This window comes from Salmo salar, chromosome ssa25 (genome assembly GCF_905237065.1).
Source record: "Salmo salar chromosome ssa25, Ssal_v3.1, whole genome shotgun sequence".
NCBI lineage: Eukaryota > Metazoa > Chordata > Actinopteri > Salmoniformes > Salmonidae > Salmo > Salmo salar.
Window position 1 is genome coordinate 29,326,393 of NC_059466.1, and position 22,075 is coordinate 29,348,467.

General features: G+C 44.9%; 1 protein-coding gene across 3 annotated transcripts in view; it reads right to left on the minus strand.

Annotated features, from left to right (window-relative positions):
• The window catches only part of enox1 (ecto-NOX disulfide-thiol exchanger 1), a 128,104-nt gene that overhangs the window by 16,409 nt on the left and 89,620 nt on the right, over positions 1 to 22,075 (minus strand). For 2 of the 3 annotated variants that reach the window (XM_045707661.1, XM_045707659.1), the window contains exons 2-8: positions 16,952 to 17,181; positions 16,693 to 16,845; positions 8,246 to 8,413; positions 7,738 to 7,944; positions 5,093 to 5,326; positions 1,747 to 1,959; positions 41 to 147 (exon numbers count right to left, since the gene is read on the minus strand). In XM_045707661.1, coding sequence (XP_045563617.1) covers positions 41 to 147; positions 1,747 to 1,959; positions 5,093 to 5,326; positions 7,738 to 7,944; positions 8,246 to 8,413; positions 16,693 to 16,845; positions 16,952 to 16,961 — 1,092 coding nt within the window. In that variant the 5' untranslated portion in view covers positions 16,962 to 17,181. The remainder of the gene's footprint in view (positions 1 to 40; positions 148 to 1,746; positions 1,960 to 5,092; positions 5,327 to 7,737; positions 7,945 to 8,245; positions 8,414 to 16,692; positions 16,846 to 16,951; positions 17,182 to 22,075) is intronic. The other variant, XM_045707660.1, reaches the window with a different exon arrangement.

Consider the following 22,075-nt stretch of genomic DNA (forward strand, 5'->3'; position numbering starts at 1 on the left):
AACATGACAAGGAATAAGGGGGTAAGGAGAGAGTACCAACCTCACACTGCTTTCTCCAAATGTCTATGTTCTTGCGCTGCGCTTTAGAGAAATGGTCCCATGCCTTCTGCCTGGAGGCAGCGGTGAACACAGCCGTGATCTGCTCGACTTGGGGTGAACAGGGGAGTCAAGACAAGACAAGGCTTTATGTAGAGCTTAGATCCTACTGCACCACCCAGGCACAACAGCACACAGAGGAGACACTAGGGAGGTTCATCCTGCCAGCCTGGGTTAGCAGACCCCATTGCATTTACCTGTACCACCCACCAACATATCATCGCTGTGGGATGAAAGCTTCTTATCTCCAAAAGAGAAACTTTTCAGGAAATGTAAAAAGACGTCCATATTTTGTCATTAATGTTGGAATCTCAATTAGGTGAAACGTCTCCACGGGTCGGCCCAGGCACATTTGTTATTGTTTTTGTTTTTGTTTATTAAAGGAAGAAAGGAGCATTCGGCCTCTTGGTAAAAAATATCGTTGTACATATTCTGCTGTTCTATCAAGCGTGCAATGAAAAAAGTGTTTGTTGTTTAATAAGGTAATGTCTTTGTTGTCGTAATATCGCAAAAGGACGTGGCAGTTTCACCGCTATGGATTCCAGCTTTAACGAACATACAATTATGAAACTTCAGAAGCTATTTTGAATACATTTTCTTGGTCGTAGAGTCATTGGAAATAATTGAGTTTTAAGGGTTTCATCTGACAGCGACGATATTGAGAATCATTGGGTGGGTTGTGATTTTGACACATTGTTTTTGTTGGTTTGTAGGGCCTGATATGGTTAAATGCTGGTCATTGTATTACCTGGTGTCTCCTCCCCAGTGCTGAACAGTACTTACAGTTCATACCTGCTGATTCAGTTCCATCAGGACTGTCAAAGACAACATTCTACAATGGGTGGCTGGCTTGTGATACTAAATATTTTCATGGATAGAGTAGGTCTAGACATACTATTGAACTTACATAAAATGTGTCTTTAATTTGTCCTTAATCATTCATAACTATTTTAGGAAGTTACTGCAGTCATCACTATCCTTTCCACCGGTAGGAGGTTGTCTTTAAAGTGTTGCTCTGTTCTAACTGCATACTGTCATATTCCTCTTCAGTAAACAACAGGAGGCTTAAGAAGTGTCACTATTACTACTGGACAAGTGCACTGTGACCACATCAACATTAAAACTACACCCCCTCATCATCCCCTCTTCTGGTGATTCAGGATCTCTGCACTTTTCATATTAAAGCAGCACCAGAGGACTATATAGCTCCGTTTTATTACCTGGTGTTGAGCACAACGAATACCATTGAAAATAACACCATTTAAACAGTCATAAGACGTTGATGAATCTTGTTGTCATCTCATTGTCTTTCCAGATTGTATTTCATATAATTTCAATATCAGTCCATACTGTACATTGACATTGTTTGAGAATGCCTGCTGGAGGGATACAGTTCTACGATGCCTACCTGGGAGTTAGGTAGATCAGCTGGTCCTCTCCTGTAGAAAGCTCAGGACACTGTACTGTACTTACCTCTGTCTGGTCTCTGACCTCTGTCATCCTCCCTAACTACTGGCTTATCACTGTACAGCTGTATAGAACAACTGGTCTTTAGTGCTATGTGAAGGTAACTGTAGTACACTGTGTCTAGGAAGGGTTTATGAGAATAAAGTCACAGGTAGTGTATAGTGTGTCTAGTTAGATGCTTACACTGAGTCAATATGGCCAGCAGGGCGTTTTTAAACGTCTCCTTGGCTAGCTCCATCTCCTCCTCGTGCTGGGCCTTCTCACTCATCAGCCTCCGGACGTGGCTATTGGCCGACTGGATCATTGAATAGAAGTTATTGGCCGACCGCCGGTTGACCTCACCACGGTCGATCCACGTGAACAGGACTGCAGTCGCCTCACTGAACTTATGGTCATCTGGAGGGGGATGATGGGGGAGAGCGAGAGGAGAGGATTTAGGGTGAGCTTTTTAAACCGTGAAGCAGAAAGCCTATGAAACTGTACATTGATATTCCTTGAAATAAACTACACTGAACAAAAATATAAATGCAACATGCAACAATTTCAAAGATTTTACTGAGTTACAGTTCATATAAGGAAATTTGTCAATTGAAATAAATTCATTAGGCCCTAATCTATGGATTTCACATGACGGAGAATATAGATATGCATCTGTTGGTCACAGATACCTCAAAAAAAGGTAGGAGCGTGGATCAGAAAACCAGTCAGTATCTGCTGTAACTACCATTTGCCTCATACAGCGCGACACATCTCCTCCACTTAGAGTTGATCAGGCTGTTGATTGTGGCCTGTGGAATGTTGTCCCACTCCTCTTCAATGGCTGGGTGAAGTTGCTGGATATCGGCGGGACATGCTGTCGTACACGTTGATCCAGAGCATCTCAAACATGCTCAATGGATGACATGTTGGTGAGTATGCAGACCATGGAAGAACTGGGACATTTCAGCTTCCAGGAATTGTGTACAGATCCTTGCGACATGGGGCCGTGCATTATCATGCTGAAACATGAGGTGATTTTAGAGTGGCCTTTTTCTGTCCCCAGCACAAGGTACACCTGTGTAATGATCATGCTGTTTAATCAGCTTGTTGATATGCCACACCTGTCAGGTGGATGTATTATCTTGGCAAAGTAGAAATGGTCACACACAGGGAGGTAAACAAATTTGTGCACAAAAATACGCTTTTGTGTGTATGAAACCTTTTATTTTATTTCAGCTCATGAAACACTTTATATGTTGCATTTATATTTTTGTTCAGTGTATACTGCCATGTACTTTGAATAAATTATATTTCTCTTTCCTTCATGCTTCAGTGCACAGGAACAGAACAGCATGGGGAGATTAACTATCAGACTGTTTCATATCTTCTGAGTGTCTTTGGATGAGACAGTCTTCTGTGCATTTATGGGTTTGAATGAACAGAAACTAGTCGTAGAGTGAGCATAGCCTCTTTAACTGTCTGTGTCTCGGTGGGCCTTTGTTGAGCGTATTCTTCACATTTCAATAATAATTGAAAAGTGCCACAGAGCCGCGTCCGATCGCATAGCGCAGAGTGAATTAGAAATCGTTTAATGAGCTCAATACCCACGGCAACATGACCTGAGAGCACACTGTCGCTTGGTTGAAAACACTTCACCGCACAGCTCTAGTCCTATTCAAAGGAGGCAGCAGAGTGCAATCATACAATCATATTATAGAGAAGTCACATAAAGGTATTGCGGGCCAGCACAACACAGGGAATAATGGAAGTCTATTTCCCCAGCCTTTTCAATGAATAATCAAAGCAAAATATCTCTCTGTGTTTGGCTATGTGTAATGAAAACCTTCTTGGAGAACTAAACATCTCTATAGTAATAGCCAGTGGTGTAGTGGAGGGTAAACCTTTCTTTATTTTGTGCAAGCGTTTACACACCCATCGCTTGATAGGTGTGTGACACAGACTCACACACATATAAACACACACACACTCTTGCTCGCCCTCTTCGCTCCCCTCCTCTCTCTCTGCCATCTGTTGTGACCAACAGTCAGGCAGCCTCTAGTGCTGCAGCTTCAGTATGAAGGTTATAAGTGTCCCTTCATAGAAGCAGCTGTATGTGAGTTGAGAGAGACACAGAGTAATGCGCTGTAATGTGGTAATGAATATGATTAAGGTATTTACCCGCCTGAGAATGTAAAAGCATTAACCAGAGGCTGTTTGAATGAATATGATTATGGAGAAACAGAACACTTTGAAACACCACTCTGAACAGAGAGCAGAGACAGTGGAACAGGGAGACATGGAGGATCGCACAGAGAGAGAGAAAGAGAGAAGCAGTATGAGCAGGAAAGCACAGAATTGGAAAAGAAATAAAGCATCAGCGATGGGAATGAGGAGACAGGACGACACACATTTCCCACCAGCGTGATGAAGAAATCTAGGAATTCGGAGCTCCAGGGAATGTGATGAAGGGAAGGGAGGGGTGTCCAATAAGGGGAGCATGACATCTCCCAGCCGTGACCCATTACATTATCATACGCTTCATTGAGAGATGATAGACGAAAAGACTCTCTCTGCTTGTATCAATGTGACTTCTCCAATAGTTAATGTGACATGTCTCTTCTTACTGCCTTAGGAAAAGGAAAGGGAGAGATGGAGAGAGAGAGGACGGAATTTTGATGAGGTGTTGTGATGCAGTTAGTTTCATGTCAGCACTCTCTCTCTCTCTCTCTCTCTCTCTCTCTCTCTCTCTCTCTCTCTCTCTATCTCTCTCTCTCTGCCTCTCTCTCTCTCTCTCTGCCTCTCTCTCTCTTCATATTGAGCTGTATTGGAGATGCAGTGTCTGATGCCCTTTGGGCTTCTTCAGCAGAGAGAGAGAGAGCAGGCGGGATGCAGCCGGGATGCACCATGTGGGGAGACAGCGGGGGGGTTGGGAGCTGACTGATGGCTGATGAGATAGAGAGGGCAACAGAGTCAAACTGTCCTATCAGATGTCATAACACTAGCTCTCTGTCCAGGAAGGTTTTCAGATCCACATATTAATGTAATGCTACTGGGAAGGTTCTAATAACAGTGTTGAGGGTGTCATAAGGAAGGAAAATGATAACCATGACTATATTTCTTGTGCAGAGAGAGGATGTGTAGTGTGTCAGACAGTTCTAGCAGACAGTGGTTTAGATCAATAACTCATTTAGATGATGGGAGAAATGAGAAATCAAAAGTTTATTTTTCTAATCTAACCATTTTCATATTTACTTATGTCAGACATTTCTTAATATCAATTTGACATGACAGAGGAATGGTACATTGCTCTAAATGATACAAAAACAATATTCATGAGAAAGTACATTATAGATTATTCCTATACTGTAAATTAGGATGGGGTCTGTAAAACAGTGTGCAGCTCGAACCTTTACACACATTTATACACCACCATGGCCCACCTGCAGCACACACACAGCGGGGGGGGGCAGCTGCTAGAGGCACAGCTGGACATAGTGCTAGAGGGTGGGGGTGACACACACACACACATCATGCTCATTGGTCCACTCACCTTTCAATCTCTCCGCCAGCTGTCCCGCCTCATGCTCGGAGAAGTGCATGATGGGAGGTGGCGAGGGCGGACGGAGGAAGTCTTCGTGGATCTTGCGTCGGTGTCGTTCCTCCCTGGCCAGCAGCCTCTGTTGACATTCCCACTCATACAGGTCGTCTCTGGCCTGAGCAAAGTCCACGTGCATCCTCCCTGAGTCCTTCTTATCTGTACTGGAGCCGATGCGCATCCGGTAGCCTGGGGAAACATGGCAGGTAGCAGTCAGATACACCAAACACAACCATACAGATACATTCAACACACAGACAAACACACAGCACACAAATTGTGTATACAGTCATGTGAACTCATACAGTCAAATACAATCAAAGTATACAGTATTACAAATGCCTACATTCTCTACACCACGTACTACCACAAAGACCACCACTCTACATTTTCAACTATTCATAATGTTAAAATATTCTCTAGTCCTCCTCATCCATATTCACATCTCCAGCCTGCATAGCTACAGTATATTATTTTAACATCCAGCCTGCATAGCTACAGTCTATTTCTTTCACCTCCAGCCTGCATAGCTACAGTATATTACTTTAACATCCAGCCTGCATAGCTACAGTCTATTTCTTTCACCTCCAGCCTGCATAGCTACAGTATATTACTTTAACATCCAGCCTGCATAGCTACAGTCTATTTCTTTCTCCTCCAGCCTACATAGCTACAGTCTATTTCTTTAACCTCCAGCCTGCATAGCTACAGTCTATTTCTTTCACCTCCAGCCTGCATAGCTACAGTCTATTTCTTTCTCCTCCAGCCTGCATAGCTACAGTCTATTTCTTTCACCTCCAGCCTGCATAGCTACAGTATATTTCTTTCTCCTCCAGCCTGCATAGCTACAGTCTATTACTTTAATCTCCAGCCTGCATAGCTACAGTCTATTTCTTTCACCTCCAGCCTGCATAGCTACAGTATATTTCTTTCTCCTCCAGCCTGCATAGCTACAGTCTATTACTTTAATCTCCAGCCTGCATAGCTACAGTCTATTTCTTTCTCCTCCAGCCTGCATAGCTACAGTATATTTCTTTCACCTCCAGCCTGCATAGCTACAGTCTATTTCTTTCACCTCCAGCCTGCATAGCTACAGTATATTTCTTTCTCCTCCAGCCTGCATAGCTACAGTCTATTACTTTAATCTCCAGCCTGCATAGCTACAGTCTATTTCTTTCACCTCCAGCCTGCATAGCTACAGTATATTTCTTTCTCCTCCAGCCTGCATAGCTACAGTCTATTACTTTAATCTCCAGCCTGCATAGCTACAGTCTATTTCTTTCTCCTCCAGCCTGCATAGCTACAGTATATTTCTTTCACCTCCAGCCTGCATAGCTACAGTCTATTTCTTTCACCTCCAGCCTGCATAGCTACAGTATATTTCTTTCTCCTCCAGCCTGCATAGCTACAGTATATTTCTTTCTCCTCCAGCCTGCATAGCTACAGTATATTTCTTTCACCTCCAGCCTGCATAGCTACAGTCTATTACTTTAATCTCCAGCCTGCATAGCTACAGTATATTACTTTAACATCCAGCCTGCATAGCTACAGTCTATTTCTTTCATCTCCAGCCTGCATAGCTACAGTATATTTCTTTCTCCTCCAGCCTGCATAGCTACAGTATATTTCTTTCATCTCCAGCCTGCATAGCTACAGTATATTTCTTTCTCCTCCAGCCTGCATAGCTACAGTATATTTCTTTCACCTCCAGCCTGCATAGCTACAGTCATCATTTGATTTCTCTCTTCTGCTTTAAGTGTCAAACCTCAGGACACAAGGTCGCTGTTTTAACTCCTCTACAGTGTTCATAATGTTAATACATACTCTATTAAATACTGCTGCAAACATATACAATAGTTATGCTGACCACTGACCAGAGAGGTAGAGGATTGTGTCTATATGTTGTGTGTATAGTATAGCATTTGCATGGTATAGTATAGTATACAATACTAAAGTGCAGTATAGCATAGTAAAGTAAAGCATACAGTAGCATAGTATAGTATAGTATAGTAAAGTATAGTAAAGTATAGTATAGTAAAGTATACAGTAGTATATTAAAGTAAAGTATAGTATAGTAAAGTATACAGTAGTATTGTAAAGTCAAGTATAGTATAGTATTGACCGGAGAGGTAGACAGCATTGCATATAAGTTGTGTGTATAGATATAGTATTGGTATAATATAGTACTGACCAGAGAGGTAGACAGCATTGTATATAAGTTGTGTGTGTAGATATAGTATTGGTATAGTACTGACCAGAGAGGTAGACAGCATTGTATATAAGTTGTGTGTATAGATATAGCATTGGTATAGTATAGTACTGACCAGAGAGTTATACAGCATTGTATATAAGTTGTGTGTATAGATATAGTATTGGTATAGTATAGTACTGACCAGAGAGTTAGACAGCATTGTATATAAGTTGTATGTATAGATATAGTATTGGTATAGTATAGTACTGACCAGAGAGTTAGACAGCATTGTATATAAGTTGTATGTATAGATATAGTATTGGTATAGTATAGTACTGACCAGAGAGTTAGACAGCATTGTATATAAGTTGTATGTATAGATATAGTATTGGTATTGTATAGTACTGACCAGAGAGGTAGAGGGACTTGTCCACCATGAACTCCTCACTGAAGCGGATGTGACAGAAGTTCTTCTTGCTCTTCCTGATAGCGATGATCTCACCACACTGATCAAACACCTCCCTGATGATCTCCTCGCTGGCATTCTCCGGCAGACCCCCCACAAACACCGTCTTACACCCTGGGGGCCGCTCCCGTGTTGACGGAGGAGGCAGGTCTGGAACATCATACATGCTCAGGTCACATCTAATGGCAATTCTTGTGACCATATTACGGACAGTCAATTTATGAATGCATTTATACTCATTTAGAAAAGCATGCAAGAGTGTGTTCGTCCGGGTCTGTGTGCGTCCGTGTCTGTGTGCGCCCGTGTGTGTGTGCGCCCCTGTGTCCGTGTGTGTGTGTGTGCGTGTGTGTGTGTGTGTGTGTGTGTGTGTGTGTGTGTGTGTGTGTGTGTGTGTGTGTGTGTGTGTGTGTGTGTGTGTGTGTGTGTGTGTGTGTGCGTGTGTGAGTCTTACTGGGGTTCTGAGGGAACAGGGTGCAGCTCTGACAGTGGATGATCTCCTTGATGATGGGCATCTCAGGGGGACCAGGGGGAGGAGGGACCAGGCTGATACCTGCAATCATGGGGTTGATGGGAGCTAGGAGACCCAAACCTGGGTCAAAGCCCTGGATACAGAGAGAATCTGGAGGAGAGAGAGAGGAGAAGGAAAGTTAGCCTGGAGGAAAGGAGAGGAGGGGGAGGGAGAAGAAAAGACGTACAATGAGACCCAGCCCTTGGTCAAAGCCTGGATATAGGTAGAATCTGGAGGAGAGAGACAGAGACAGAGACAGACATAGAGCAGAGAGCGATAGATGGACACAACCTATTCATATCTTCAGAACACAACAAGATGAGAGTGGTAGGTCTTAGAGAGAGAACAGACACTGATCTACATTAGAGTAGAAACCAATCTGACTGCAGCTGTCACACAAGCCTGTCGCTACTGTGAGGATACAGATAGTCATGGATACAGATATAAATATACAAATGTAGAATCGCATCTTCATATCTATGAAATCATCAATCAAGTCCTCACTGCAGATTTAAGTTTGTCAGCAGAAGGTGAGTGTAAATAGTGTGCGTAGGAGTGAGAATGATTCTATGTGATGCTGTCAGAAAGATTCCAGTGCTCAACATAAGTCCCTACACTGCAGTATTTGCTGTTCTAAAGAGGCTGCAAAGCAAATAAGTCCTGTTTCTATACTGGCTGTATCTGGCAAAGCCTCGAAGAGAAAGTGTCTGGCGCTGTGAATAAGTCAAGTGTGTTTTATTACAGAGAAGGAGTTTTTAAGAGAAGCTGCAAGTCCTTGAGGCTGGAGAGAGAAAAGACAGAGAAAATAAATCTGGAAGATTATCGCCCATAAATCTCCCGAGTCGCAATCATGTGTAATCTGAGATTGTGTAGATCTGTGGAAGTCTCATTCAAGTGTTCTCTGTGTAATCCTAAAAGGTAAATGATATGTATCCTCTCCCCACATTCATCATCAACTAATGCTGTTTCTCTTTTCCTCTCTTTCTTTTCCCCTCCCGGTGAAAATAATTCAAGGCTGTTAGTTTTCCTCCCTGGCCCCGGCCACGCTCTGGTAACGTCTGCCAGGGGGAGAGAGTTCACACTTTGTTTTTGTCATCATTTAATTTCTCTCTCTCGCTCTTTTCCTTTCCTCCCTCCCTCCCTCCCTCCCTCCCTCCCTCCCTCCCTCCCTCCCTCCCTCCCTCCCTCCCTCTGTTCTCTCCCCTCAGCAGGTTTGTGTGAGCGGCCACTGGGTTTGCTAGGCTCTGGATCTCCCCTCAGGAAACAGCTGCTCTTAATTACCGTGAAGGTGAGATGTCATCCATCACACACACTCTGTAACCCCCATTAGCTTTCTCCTCCTCTTCTCTCTCACTCTCTTATTTTTCCCTTACCTCTCTCTCCCCCAGTCTCTGAACAGTCCCCGAGTGTCTCTTTCCCTCTCTCGTTGTCATTCCAGATCTCTCCATCTCTCTGTTGAACCTGAGTTCTGTGCTCCAGGAAGATATCAGTATTAATCTGTCTTTCCCTTGGCTCTTAGGAGGATCCAATCCAGCCGTCCAGCCCTGCTGTCTCTTAGCTGATTGAGGAGAAGGACTGTACAGTACAGTACTGACCCAATGGAACCACCGGTCTGGTTCTTTCCTTCCTTCTTTTCCTCATGTAATCCCAGATCTGAGAGGGTTGGATAGGGTGAAACCAATCAAATCAGCCAGTCAAACTCTGCCTTGACTTTCCAGTCACACTCAAGAAAGTACAAAATCTAGTACACTCAATGCAGTGATCTTTTTCCCCCAGTGTAATAACAGTCCTACAGTGCCTTCAGAAAGTGTTCACACCCCTTGATTTATTCCACATGTTGTTGTGTTACAGCCTGAATTTTGTCACTGACCTACACATAATAGCCCATAATATCAAAGTGGAGTTATGTTTTCTGAAGCTGTTACAAATTTATACAAAATTAAAAGCTGAAATGTCTTGTGTCAATAAGTATTCAACCCCTTTGTTATGGCAAGCCAAAATAAGTGCAGGAGTATACATTTGCTTAACAAGTCACATAATAATTTGCATGGACTCGCTCTGTGTGCAAAAGTAGAGTTTAACATGTACCACACAGACAATTATCTGTGTGGTCCCTCAGTCGAGCAGTGAATTTCAAACACAGATTCAACCACAAAGACCAGGGAGATTTTCCAATGCCTCGCAAAGAAGGGCACCTATTGATAGATGGGTAAAAAAAAGCAGACATTGAATATCCCTTTGAGTATGGTGGAGTTATTAATTACACTTTGGATGGTGTATCAATACACCCAGTCACTACAAAGATAGAGGCATCCTTTTAGGATTCCCACACACATACACACACACACGAACGCGGAGACGCACACACACAGACACACAGACATACACACACACTTTCTTTCTTTATTGTGACAAATTATTATGGAATCGTGTTTTTCTAATAAATAATGATTGCAGAATCATTTTGAAGGTAGGTGGGGCACGTGATGTCACAGCGTAACTATAAAGCTCCAATCCACATTTCATTCTAAACGCCTAGGACTACTGCTGCAAAATAAAAAAATTCAACTATAAAAAATAGGTTTCTTTGCAGGACAAGGATTGTGCTGACTTTCATGAATGCCTGATTTATTTTTATGGAATTTTAAAACACAATCTACCTGCAGTGAAGCCGCTCAACATTTACATCACTGTCACGTCCTGACCATAGTGAGTGGTTATTTTCTGTGGTAGAGTTGGTCAGGGCGTGACAGGGGGTGTTTGTCTGTTTTTGTATGTCTATGTTCAGTTTCTAGTTTTGCATTTCTATGTTGGTGTTGTGTGGCATGACCTCCAATTAGAGGCAGCAGGTTGTCGTTGTCTCTAATTGGAGGACCTATTTTAGTTGATGTTTGTTTCACATGTGTTTGTGGGTGATTATTCGTTGTGAGTGTATTTGATCCTCCTGCATCACGGTTGTTGTTTTGTGTATATTTTGAAGTGTTTAATTGTTGCATTCGGTTTCACTGGTTAAATAAATATGTGGAACTACGAAAACGCTGCATCTTGGTCCGCTCCTTCTAACAGCTGTGACAGAATCACCCACCGGGGCTGCAGACCGCCGCTGGAGGCTCCGGACTGGGAGGCGTCGCTGGAGGCTCCAGGCTGAGAAGCGTCACTAGAGGCTCCGGACTGAAGAGCGTCACTGGAGGCTCCGGACTGAAGAGCCGTCTCTGTAGGTTCCGGACTGGGGACCTTCGCTGCAGGCTCTGTGCCATGGATCATCACTACTGGTTCCTCGTCATGGATAATCACTGGAGGCTTTGTGCCATGGATCATCATTGGAGGCTCCGGGCCATGAATCATCAAATGAGGCTTCGTGCCTTGGATCATCCCTACAGGCTCCGGGCCATGGATCATCACTGGAGGCTTCGTGCCATGGATTAACACTACAGGCTCTGGGCCATGGATCATCACTGGAGGCCTCATGCCATGGATTATCGCTGGAGACGTCGGACCATTGACCATCACTAGAGGCTTCCTACGGGGTGCTGGAACTGGTCTCACCAGACTAGGGAGACGCACTGCGGACCGCGTGTTCAAAGCAGGCATCGGCCTTACCGGGCTATGGTGGCGCACTGGAGGGAGAGTGCGCGGAGCAGGCACAGGGAACACTGGGCCTTGGAGGCGCACTGGAGGTCTGCTACGTGGGACTGGCATAGGAGGCACCAGGCTAGTAACACGCACCTTCGGGCTAGTGCAGGGAGCAGGAACAGGACGTACTGGGCTATGGTGGCGCACTGGAGGAAGAGTGCGTGGAGCAGGCACAGGGTACACTGGGTCTTGGAGGCGCACTGGAGCTCTGGAGCGCATGGCCTGCACAACCCGCCCTGGCTGGATGCTCAACTCCGCTCAATAACTGCGGGGTGCGGGCACAGTTCGCACCGGCCTTTGAATGCGCCCTGACGACACAGTACGGTGTCTGCTCCATCACTTGCTCCCCACAGTAAGCACGGGAAGTTGTCTCAGGATTCCATCCTGACTCTGCCCAACTCCCCTTGTGCCCCCCCCCATATAGTAGATTTGGATAGAAAACACCCTAAAGTTTCTAAAACTGTTTGAATGGTGTCTGTGAGTATAACATAACTCATATGGCAGGCCAAAACCTGAGAAGATTCCATACAGGAAGTGCCCTGTCTGACAATTTATTGTCCTTCTTTAGCCTCTCGAAAATACAGCATCTGTGCTGTAACGTGACATTTTCTAAGGCTTCCATTGGCTCTCAGAAGGCGCCAGAAAGTGTAATGAGATGTCTGCAGTCTCTGGGTTAAGTACAGCAGCTCTGTTTGTTACTGGTCAGGCTAAGGACAGTGACACTGGAGATGCGCGTTCATGTGAATTCTCCATTTTGTTCTTTCAGTCTTTGAATGAATACAACATCGCCCAACATCAACATCATTTTTCTTATAGTAAATCTGAGTTTGGTGAGGGCCAAACTTGGTGGGTGTCAAATTAGCTAGCCGTGATGGCCGGGCTATCTACTCAGAATATTGCAAAATGTGCTTTCGCCGAAAAGCTATTTTAAAATCTGACACCGCGATTGCATAAAAGAGTTCTGTATCTATAATTCTTAAAATAATTGTTATGTATTTTGTGAACGTTTTATGCTGAGTAATTAAGTAAATTCACCGGAAGTTTGTGATGTGTATGCTAGTTGCTAGTTCTGAACATCACATGCTAATGTATAAAGCTGTTTTTTTATATAAATATGAACTTGATTGAATTAAAACATACATGTATTGTATAACATAATGTCCTAGGAGTGTCATCTGATGAAGATCATCAAAGGTTAGTGCTGCATTTAGCTGTGTTTTTGTTTTTAGTGACATATATGCTTGCTTGAAAAATGGCTGTGTGGTTATTTCTGGCTATGTACTCTCCTAACATAATCTAATGTTTGGCTTTCGCTGTAAAGCCTTTTTGAAATCGGACAATGTGGTTAGATTAACGAGAGTCTTGTCTTTCAAATGGTGTAAAATAGTCCTATGTTTGAGAACTTTGAATTATGACATTTTGTGGTTTTAAATTTGGCGCTCTGATGTGTCACTGGCTGTTGAATAGTGCGGGACGATTTCGTCCCACCTACCTTAGAGAGGTTAAATAAATATGTGGAACTACGAAAACGTTGCATCTTGGTCCGCTCCTTCTGACAGCTGTGACAATCACATTCCAGTCATCTAGCAGAAGATCTCATCCAGAGCGACCCACAGGAGCAACCAGGGTCAAGCTCCCCGCCCAAGAGCACATCGACAGATCCCCCACCGAGTGGAATCGTGGACCCGAACCAGCCACCTCTCAGCCACCAACCCAACGCTCCCAACCAAATGCCTCAATTGCTTCGCCTTGCTTTTCTGGTTGGCTGGCAAGTTTCACTTCCAATTATTTCAGATTTACTGGAGTGCAAGTTTTACCATGGCACAAACTGTGGCGATACGTTGGCACATATGTGTAAATTATTGCATTCTATCCATACTGGTTTTCGCAGGCTACCTGAGACATGAAACAGATAGGTGTTGCCAATTTATTAATGCGTAATTTACCTAAATGGGTAATGGAAACACTTCAACCACTACATTTTTATTAGACACTGTAGGTTTTTTCAGAAACGTTTTTGTTGGGGTGTGACATCATTACGTCCAGCTGTTTTGATCGACACACAATAGTTACATGGAAATGCACCCTAAACTGAAATTGATGCACCTATTTTCTATGTGAACTTTCTAAATGTCTTCCAAAAATCACTGCACAAGTTAATGGAAACATAGTCTATGACTTGGGTGGCTGGAGTCTTTGAAAATGTTTAGGGCCTTCCTCTGACACCGCCTGGTATAGAGGTCCTGGATATCAGGGAGCTCAGCTCCAGTGATGTACCCTCTGTAGCGCCTTTCGGTCGGATGCCAAGCAGCTGCCATAACCAGCGGTGATGTAGCCAGTCAAGATGCTCTCAATGGTGCAGCTGTAGAACTTTTTGAGGATCTGAGGGCCCATGCTAAATCTTTTCAGCCTCCAATATATTGAAGATATATTACTGTTTTATTTTTCATAGATTTTTTGACAAATGTTAGAATTTTTCTTCCACTTAGATATTAGCATTTTGTGTAGATCGATGGCAAAAAAAATGTATTAAATCCATTTGAATCCCACTTTGTAATGCTACAAAATGTGGAAAAAGTCAAAGGGTGTGAATACTTTCTGAAGGCACGGCTTCATATTACAATATATTTATCCAAACAACTCAGCTTTCCGGAGTTAAATCCATGTATTCAGTTGTTCAGGGTTTACACAAACTCAGCTTCCAAACCTCCCTGTGTGCTTATTTAATGAACTTCACAATGCAGCTCTCACAATGACACCTCAGAGCGCAGGGAAGCTGCTATATATAGGGACTGATCACTGAGAATCCTGATAGAAACCTAATGGATTTCATGAAACAAGTTGAAATGAAGTCCAAATAAAACGGTAGAGCACCTGTACATTTGGAGGAGCTTACCATTTTTAATATAAATCCATAACTGAAAATACCAAACCAGTGAGATCAGTGTGGTTAAACTTTAACCGCAGACTCACCAGGGATCATGACAGAGGCCCAGACTATATGTTAGACATGTATAGTATTACATACGTTTCATATAATAGTCCATAGAGTGGTTTCTTGTGTTATATACTTGAATAACATAAGAGGAGACAGAACAAAACATACATATTTATTACAACCAGATGTTGGGGACATTTTAAAGCTGAGTGTTTTCCAGCCCTGTCCTCCTTAGCCGTTATAAAAGTCTTATTGGTCTGGAAGAACCTCACTCGGCTAGTTCTCACAGTGTGTGTGTGACTGTCTTTCCAGTCCTGTCCACTTTATAAAAATAATAACATTAATGTTATTGGTCGAGAAGAATCTGTTCTTTCTCTAAGGCCTGAGTGTGACTGGGTCCTCTTTGAAGTACCCAAACCCTCTCTCTCTGTGTGTGTGTGTGTGTGTGTGTGTGTGTGTGTGTGTGTGTGTGTGTGTGTGTGTGTGTGTGTGTGTGTGTGTATGTATGTATGTATGTATGTATGTATGTATGTATATATATATATATATATATATATATATATAGGCCAAAATGTCATCCAGTGCAAAGGACCCGAGGCATTTTTTCCAACAAGAATCTATTAAGCAAAGTCTCCTAGCGAGAAGCTTAGCTAATCATCCAGAAGCTCAGTCAGGACTGATTTCCCAGACAGCTCCAAATGAAATGAACTCAAAATATACAATTCAAATGACAGAGCCTTCCATCTCAACCTCCATAAATATGCATGATCTGAAATCTGTTCATGAATTTTAATCAGCCGGATTTCCCTCTATCCTCGGTGACTACACTGTCATAATGGTAATTATAATAGGACGCACACACACACACACACACACACACACACACACACACACACACACACACACACACACACACACACACACACACACACACACACACACACACACACACACACACACACACACACACACACACCATTAGCAATCAGAGTAGAGACAGACATGTAGTCGGGCCATTAGAGAAGAGACCAGAGGTTTCAGTGTATTGTTCCTATCCTCAGTCAGCCACTCTGCAGGGAGGGAACAATGTCTAGATAATCCCCTTGTTATCTAGCTGCTGATGGGGACACAACAAGTACAACAGTCCTACAGTGGGCAAGTGCTGAGGAATTGAGTACGGAATTTGGGAAATGTGATTATCGATGATGATTGTCAGAAGACAATGGTAGTCTGTGGGATTTGACTTGTAATATATACCGAATCTTAGGTCATATCTTCTTAGTTCTTCCTTGTATAAATCTGAATATTGTATTATTATAAGAAAACAAAGGGGATTGTATGCACCTGGACGATGTCTTCTATCTCAGCATACTTACCTCCTCAAACTATCCCCCAGCAAATAGACTAGAACACAGTTTAACATAGAATAACGACTCTGCTGCCCAGTAAAGGGATTGGCAGAGCTGGTTTGGTATAGCATGCTGTAGCCTGGTTTCCCAGCCACAGGGATATACAGTATCTATCTATTCTAGTTCTATGGTAATCATTGACTGGCCTGCCCTGTGGGTGGAGCTGTGGAGGTGATGGAGGAGTAGGATGCCATCATAGGAATAATGGGACTCTTGATGGAAGTGCAAAGTTCACCTGATGCCTTTACGATCTTCTCATACGTTTCCAAACCTAGTCCATGGGGACTCTTTCCTTCCTTATGGTCTCGACAATATTGAAACATTTGACTGAAGAATTTCTAAGCAGAGGAGAGGGGGATAAAGTGGAGGAGGGTGAGAAGGGGTGAGAAGGAGGTCTGCCAATGCCTTACCTGAGACCAGTTGCTGCCCTCTGAGGCTCATGGGTACAATGCCCAGGTTGTTCATGGCGGTGGCCCAGGCTCCGTGGTCATTCACCATGTGGTCATGGACACTGAGGTGATGCTCCACCCCCAGGCTCCCCAGGCTCCCTACACCGTCTGCTGCTACAAGGGACAGGAGAAACAAGAAGGTTAGAGGAGGAAGGAGAAGAGACCAGAGCTATAGTTAACATATTAGGGAAGGTGTAGTAGCCAGTATTAAAGTACGTACCGCTGGCCATAGCGGGTCCTCTGTGCTCCTCTCTCTGGCTTTACCTTCCAGAGCTCTCATCAGAACCACAGCTCCCTCAGGCTGCACACCAGACCACACCGGACCACACCAGACCACACCGGACCACACCAGACCAGGACAGGACAGGATGGAGGGATGAGGAGAAGAACAGTTGAATGGAGGGATGAAGTACTCAGTTAGAGACAGGATCCCATCTCCCCTCTGCTAAACTGGTGGGAAAGAAGAACAGAGTAGTTCAGCAACTTGAATCAGTGTTTTACAATCAAATCGTTGCAGATGCAACTTTAGCACAATACAATCAGCAAGATATTGTTACTGACATCCTCTCTCTCTCTCTCGCTCGCTCGCTCCCTCTCTCTCTCTCTCCCCTTTTCTCTCTTGCTCTCTCTCACTCCGTCTCGCTCCCTCTCTCGCTCTTTCCCGCTCTCCCATTTTCTCTTCCACTTTTTCTCCCTCTATCTCTCTCTCTCTCTCCCTCCCTCTCCATCTCTCTTCCTCTTTCGCTCTTTCCCGCTTGTGCCTGCTCTCTCCCACTCTCTCCCTTCCTCCCTCTCTCTCTCTCTCTCTCTCTCTCTCTCTCTCTCTCTCAGTTTCCGTGACAACACGTCTTCCTGCTTTCTGTCAAATGTCTTATGGGGTGAGTCAGTCATCTGACCATTAACCCCTAACCCTCCCACCTAATTACACCGCAATCAGCAAGACATTGTTACTGACATCCTATTTCCACCCAAACAAACATTCACACATGTACACAGAACTACATATAAGTCTTGTTCAATAGCAGCCCCCCTCTCGCTCTCTCTCTCTCTCTCTCTCACTCCCTCTCTCTCCCTTGCTCTCTCCTGCTCTCTCCCCTTTTCTCCCCCACTCTCTCTCCCTCTCTCTCACTCTCTCCACCTCTCTTTCTCTCATCTCTCTTTCGCTCCCTCTGCCCTTTTTTCGCTCCAACTCTATCTCTTTCTCTCTCTCTCTCCCGCTCTGTCAGACACACACACAAATACCTCCAAACGAGACCCAGCTGACCAGGCACTCAGTTGCCGTGACAACACGTCTTCCTGATTTCTGTCAAATGTCTTATGGGCTGACCTTTAACCCCTAACTCAATCAATGGTTGTTCTGAGAAAAGTCCCATTTCCCTATGAAATGTGTCAGAATTCTGATTGATCCCGGATTCGCATAATGAGGTAATGTAGGAATGTGACACTGTACTGTAAGTCAATGAACACAGGACCCTATAGACGATTCTATTCAATCAAAATATCAACTGTTCATTTTTCGAGGAAAGGCTACGGTATGTAGTATTCAATACGTGTTGTGAGAAAGCATGCATTTATTATTCTGGTTTATAGTTTCCTAAGTTAGCTGTAGTGTGATCTGTATTTCTGTCACGCCTCCTCCGTCGTCTCAGACCACCCTGCAGTAATCATCATTATTCAACTCTGACACCAGGAAATCAAGTCAGTCGCTACACCACCCAGCCGTAACTAAGATACAACCATATTAATAGTTTTTCATTAACAACAGTTTTCCTTCCTTTAAATAGCTCTGGGATACCTTCAGTTCTGTGGGTTTTGAAGCGAGGTCCATTTCTGAAACTTTTATTCCCACTTGGCTGACAAATACAGTTATCTTTAGAGTTACCTGCTGTATGTCAACACATTCCTGTTTCTTTAGGCTGATAGGACCTGCCACTGTTCTCATCACAAACACATTATGAACACTGCGCTGCACTAGGAATAACAATGACACACAGAAACACACAGTGGACATTTTATTACAATCAGGCCAATAAGGGAGGTTCATGAATTTCAGGATTGCGAAAACAAGCCCTTTTGAGGACAGTCCCATACAATATCTTATAACATCTTATAACAGTAACTCCAGTCATGTTCAGGACTATGTCATCGTTGTGACTCTGGGCTTTTAGCCCACTCCAGAGCCTAACGACGCTGAACAGCTTTATACACAGACACCTCCATTTGGTATGCTGTTCCTATCCAAAGTCAATCATGTATCCAATGGGGCACAGTAGACAACATCTACTGTCACACATCAACACTAGGCAATATTTTATCCTCCACTGTCTGTCCTTCGGCTCTCCCTCCCTCCCTCCCTCCCTCCCTCCCTCCCTCCCTCCCTCCCTCCCTCCCTCCCTCCCTCCCTCATTATTTGTCTATCTCTGATGCGTGATGCTGAGTAGTGAGGTAATGTAGCATCACAAACATAAATATATACCTCTCCTCTCTCTTCCCCTCTCCCTCTGTTCCTGTTGTCTCTCTCCTCCGCCCTGTTTTCACTGCAGCCTGATGGAACAGCTTACCCTCCTGACAAGTGACAAGGCTGTTTCTCTTCCCCCCTCTCCATCATCCCCCTCTCTCTGTGTCAAATTTCATCTTTGCTCCCTTTATTCCTTCCCCCTTCTCTCAGCTAAACCTCCTCTCCTCTCCCTCTCTGTACACTCCTCCACCTCCTCTTTCCATCACAAATCCCTGTTATTTTTGTAAACCCTCCCTCTCCCTCATTCCCTAACCCCTTCTCTCCCTCTGATCTCTCATCTGCCTCCTCTCCTCCTCTCTCTCCTTCCCTTCTCTCGCGTGGTCGTCCGTAGATACCCAGACCCGCCGAGTATTTGCGCTCACTTTCACACATCATTAAATATTCACAACAGAACACGTGTCCTCTTCAACATTCAGGAGCTCACTTGAAATCTCGGAATCTTTCACAAGCAGACACAACAACGCTCAGACCTAGAACCGCTGGGTACAACCACACACACCACACACACAACCACACACACCACACACACAACCAAACACACCACACACACACACCACACACACAACCAAACACAACGACACACACCACACACAACCACACACGCCACACACACAACCACACACCACACACACAACCACACACACCACACACACACCACACACACAACCACACACACCACACACAACCACACACGCCACACACACAACCACACACACCACACACACAACCACACACACCACACACACTGAACACACAACCACACTCAACCACACACACAACCACACACACCACACACACAACCACACACCACACACACCACACACACAACCACACACACCACACACACACCACACACAACCACACACGCCACACACACAACCACACACACCACAAACACAACCACACACACCACACACACAACCACACACACCACACACACCAGACACACAACCACACACAACCACACACACAACCACACACCACACACACAACCACACACACAACCACACACACCAGACACACCACACACACCAGACACTCAACCACACACACCAGACACACAACCACACACACCACACACACAACCACACACACCAGACACACAACCACACACACCAGACACACAACCACACACACCAGACACACAACCACACACACCACACACACAACCACACGCACCACACACACCAGACACACAATCGCACACACACACACACACAACCACACACGCCACACACACAACCACACACACCACACACACACACCACACACACCACACACACACACACACACACAACCACACACACACACACACACACCACACACAACCACACACACCACACACACACCACACACACACACACACACACACCACACACACACACACACACAACCACACACACCACACACACAACCACACACACCACACACACAACCACACACACCACACACACAACCACACACACCACACACACCAGACACACAACCACACACACACACACACACACACACACACACACACACACACACCACACACACCAGACACACAACCACACACACCAGACACACAACCACACACACCCACACACACACCACACACACACACACACACAACCACACACACCACACACACACACCACACACACCAGACACACAACCACACACACACACACACAACCACACACACCACACACACCACACACACAACCACACACACACACACACACACCACACACACACCACACACACACACACACACACACACACACCACACACACCACACACACAACCACACACACCACACACACAACCACACACACACACACACACACACCACACACACACACACACACACCACACACACCAGACACACAACCACACACACCAGACACACAACCACACACACCAGACACACAACCACACACACCACACACACACCACACACACACACACACACACACACACCACACACACACACACACACCACACACACAACCACACACACCACACACAACCACACACACCACACACACAACCACACACACCAGACACACAACCACACACACCAGACACACAACCACACACACCAGACACACAACCACACACAAAACCACACACACAACCACACACACCACACACACAACCACACACACCAGACACACAACCACACACACACCACACACACCACACACACAACCACACACACCACACACACAACACACACAACCACACACACCACACACACCAGACACACAACCACACACACCACACACACAACCACACACACACCACACACACCAGACACACAACCACACACACCACGACACAAACCAGACACAGAACCACACACACCACACACACAACCACACACACACCACACACACCAGACACACAACCACACACACCACGACACACACCAGACACAGAACCACACACACCACCACACACACCACACACACCAGACACACAACCACACACACACCACACACACCACACACACAACCACACACACCACACACACAACCACACACACCACACACAACCACACACACCACACACACCACACACACCAGACACACAACCACACACACCACACACACAACCACACACACACCACACACACCAGACACACAACCACACACACCACGACACACACCAGACACAGAACCACACACACCACACACACAACCACACACACCACACACACCAGACACACAAACACACACAACCACACACAACAGACACACAACCACACACAACCACACACACCAGACACACAACCACACACACCACCACACACACCAGACACACAACCACACACACCAC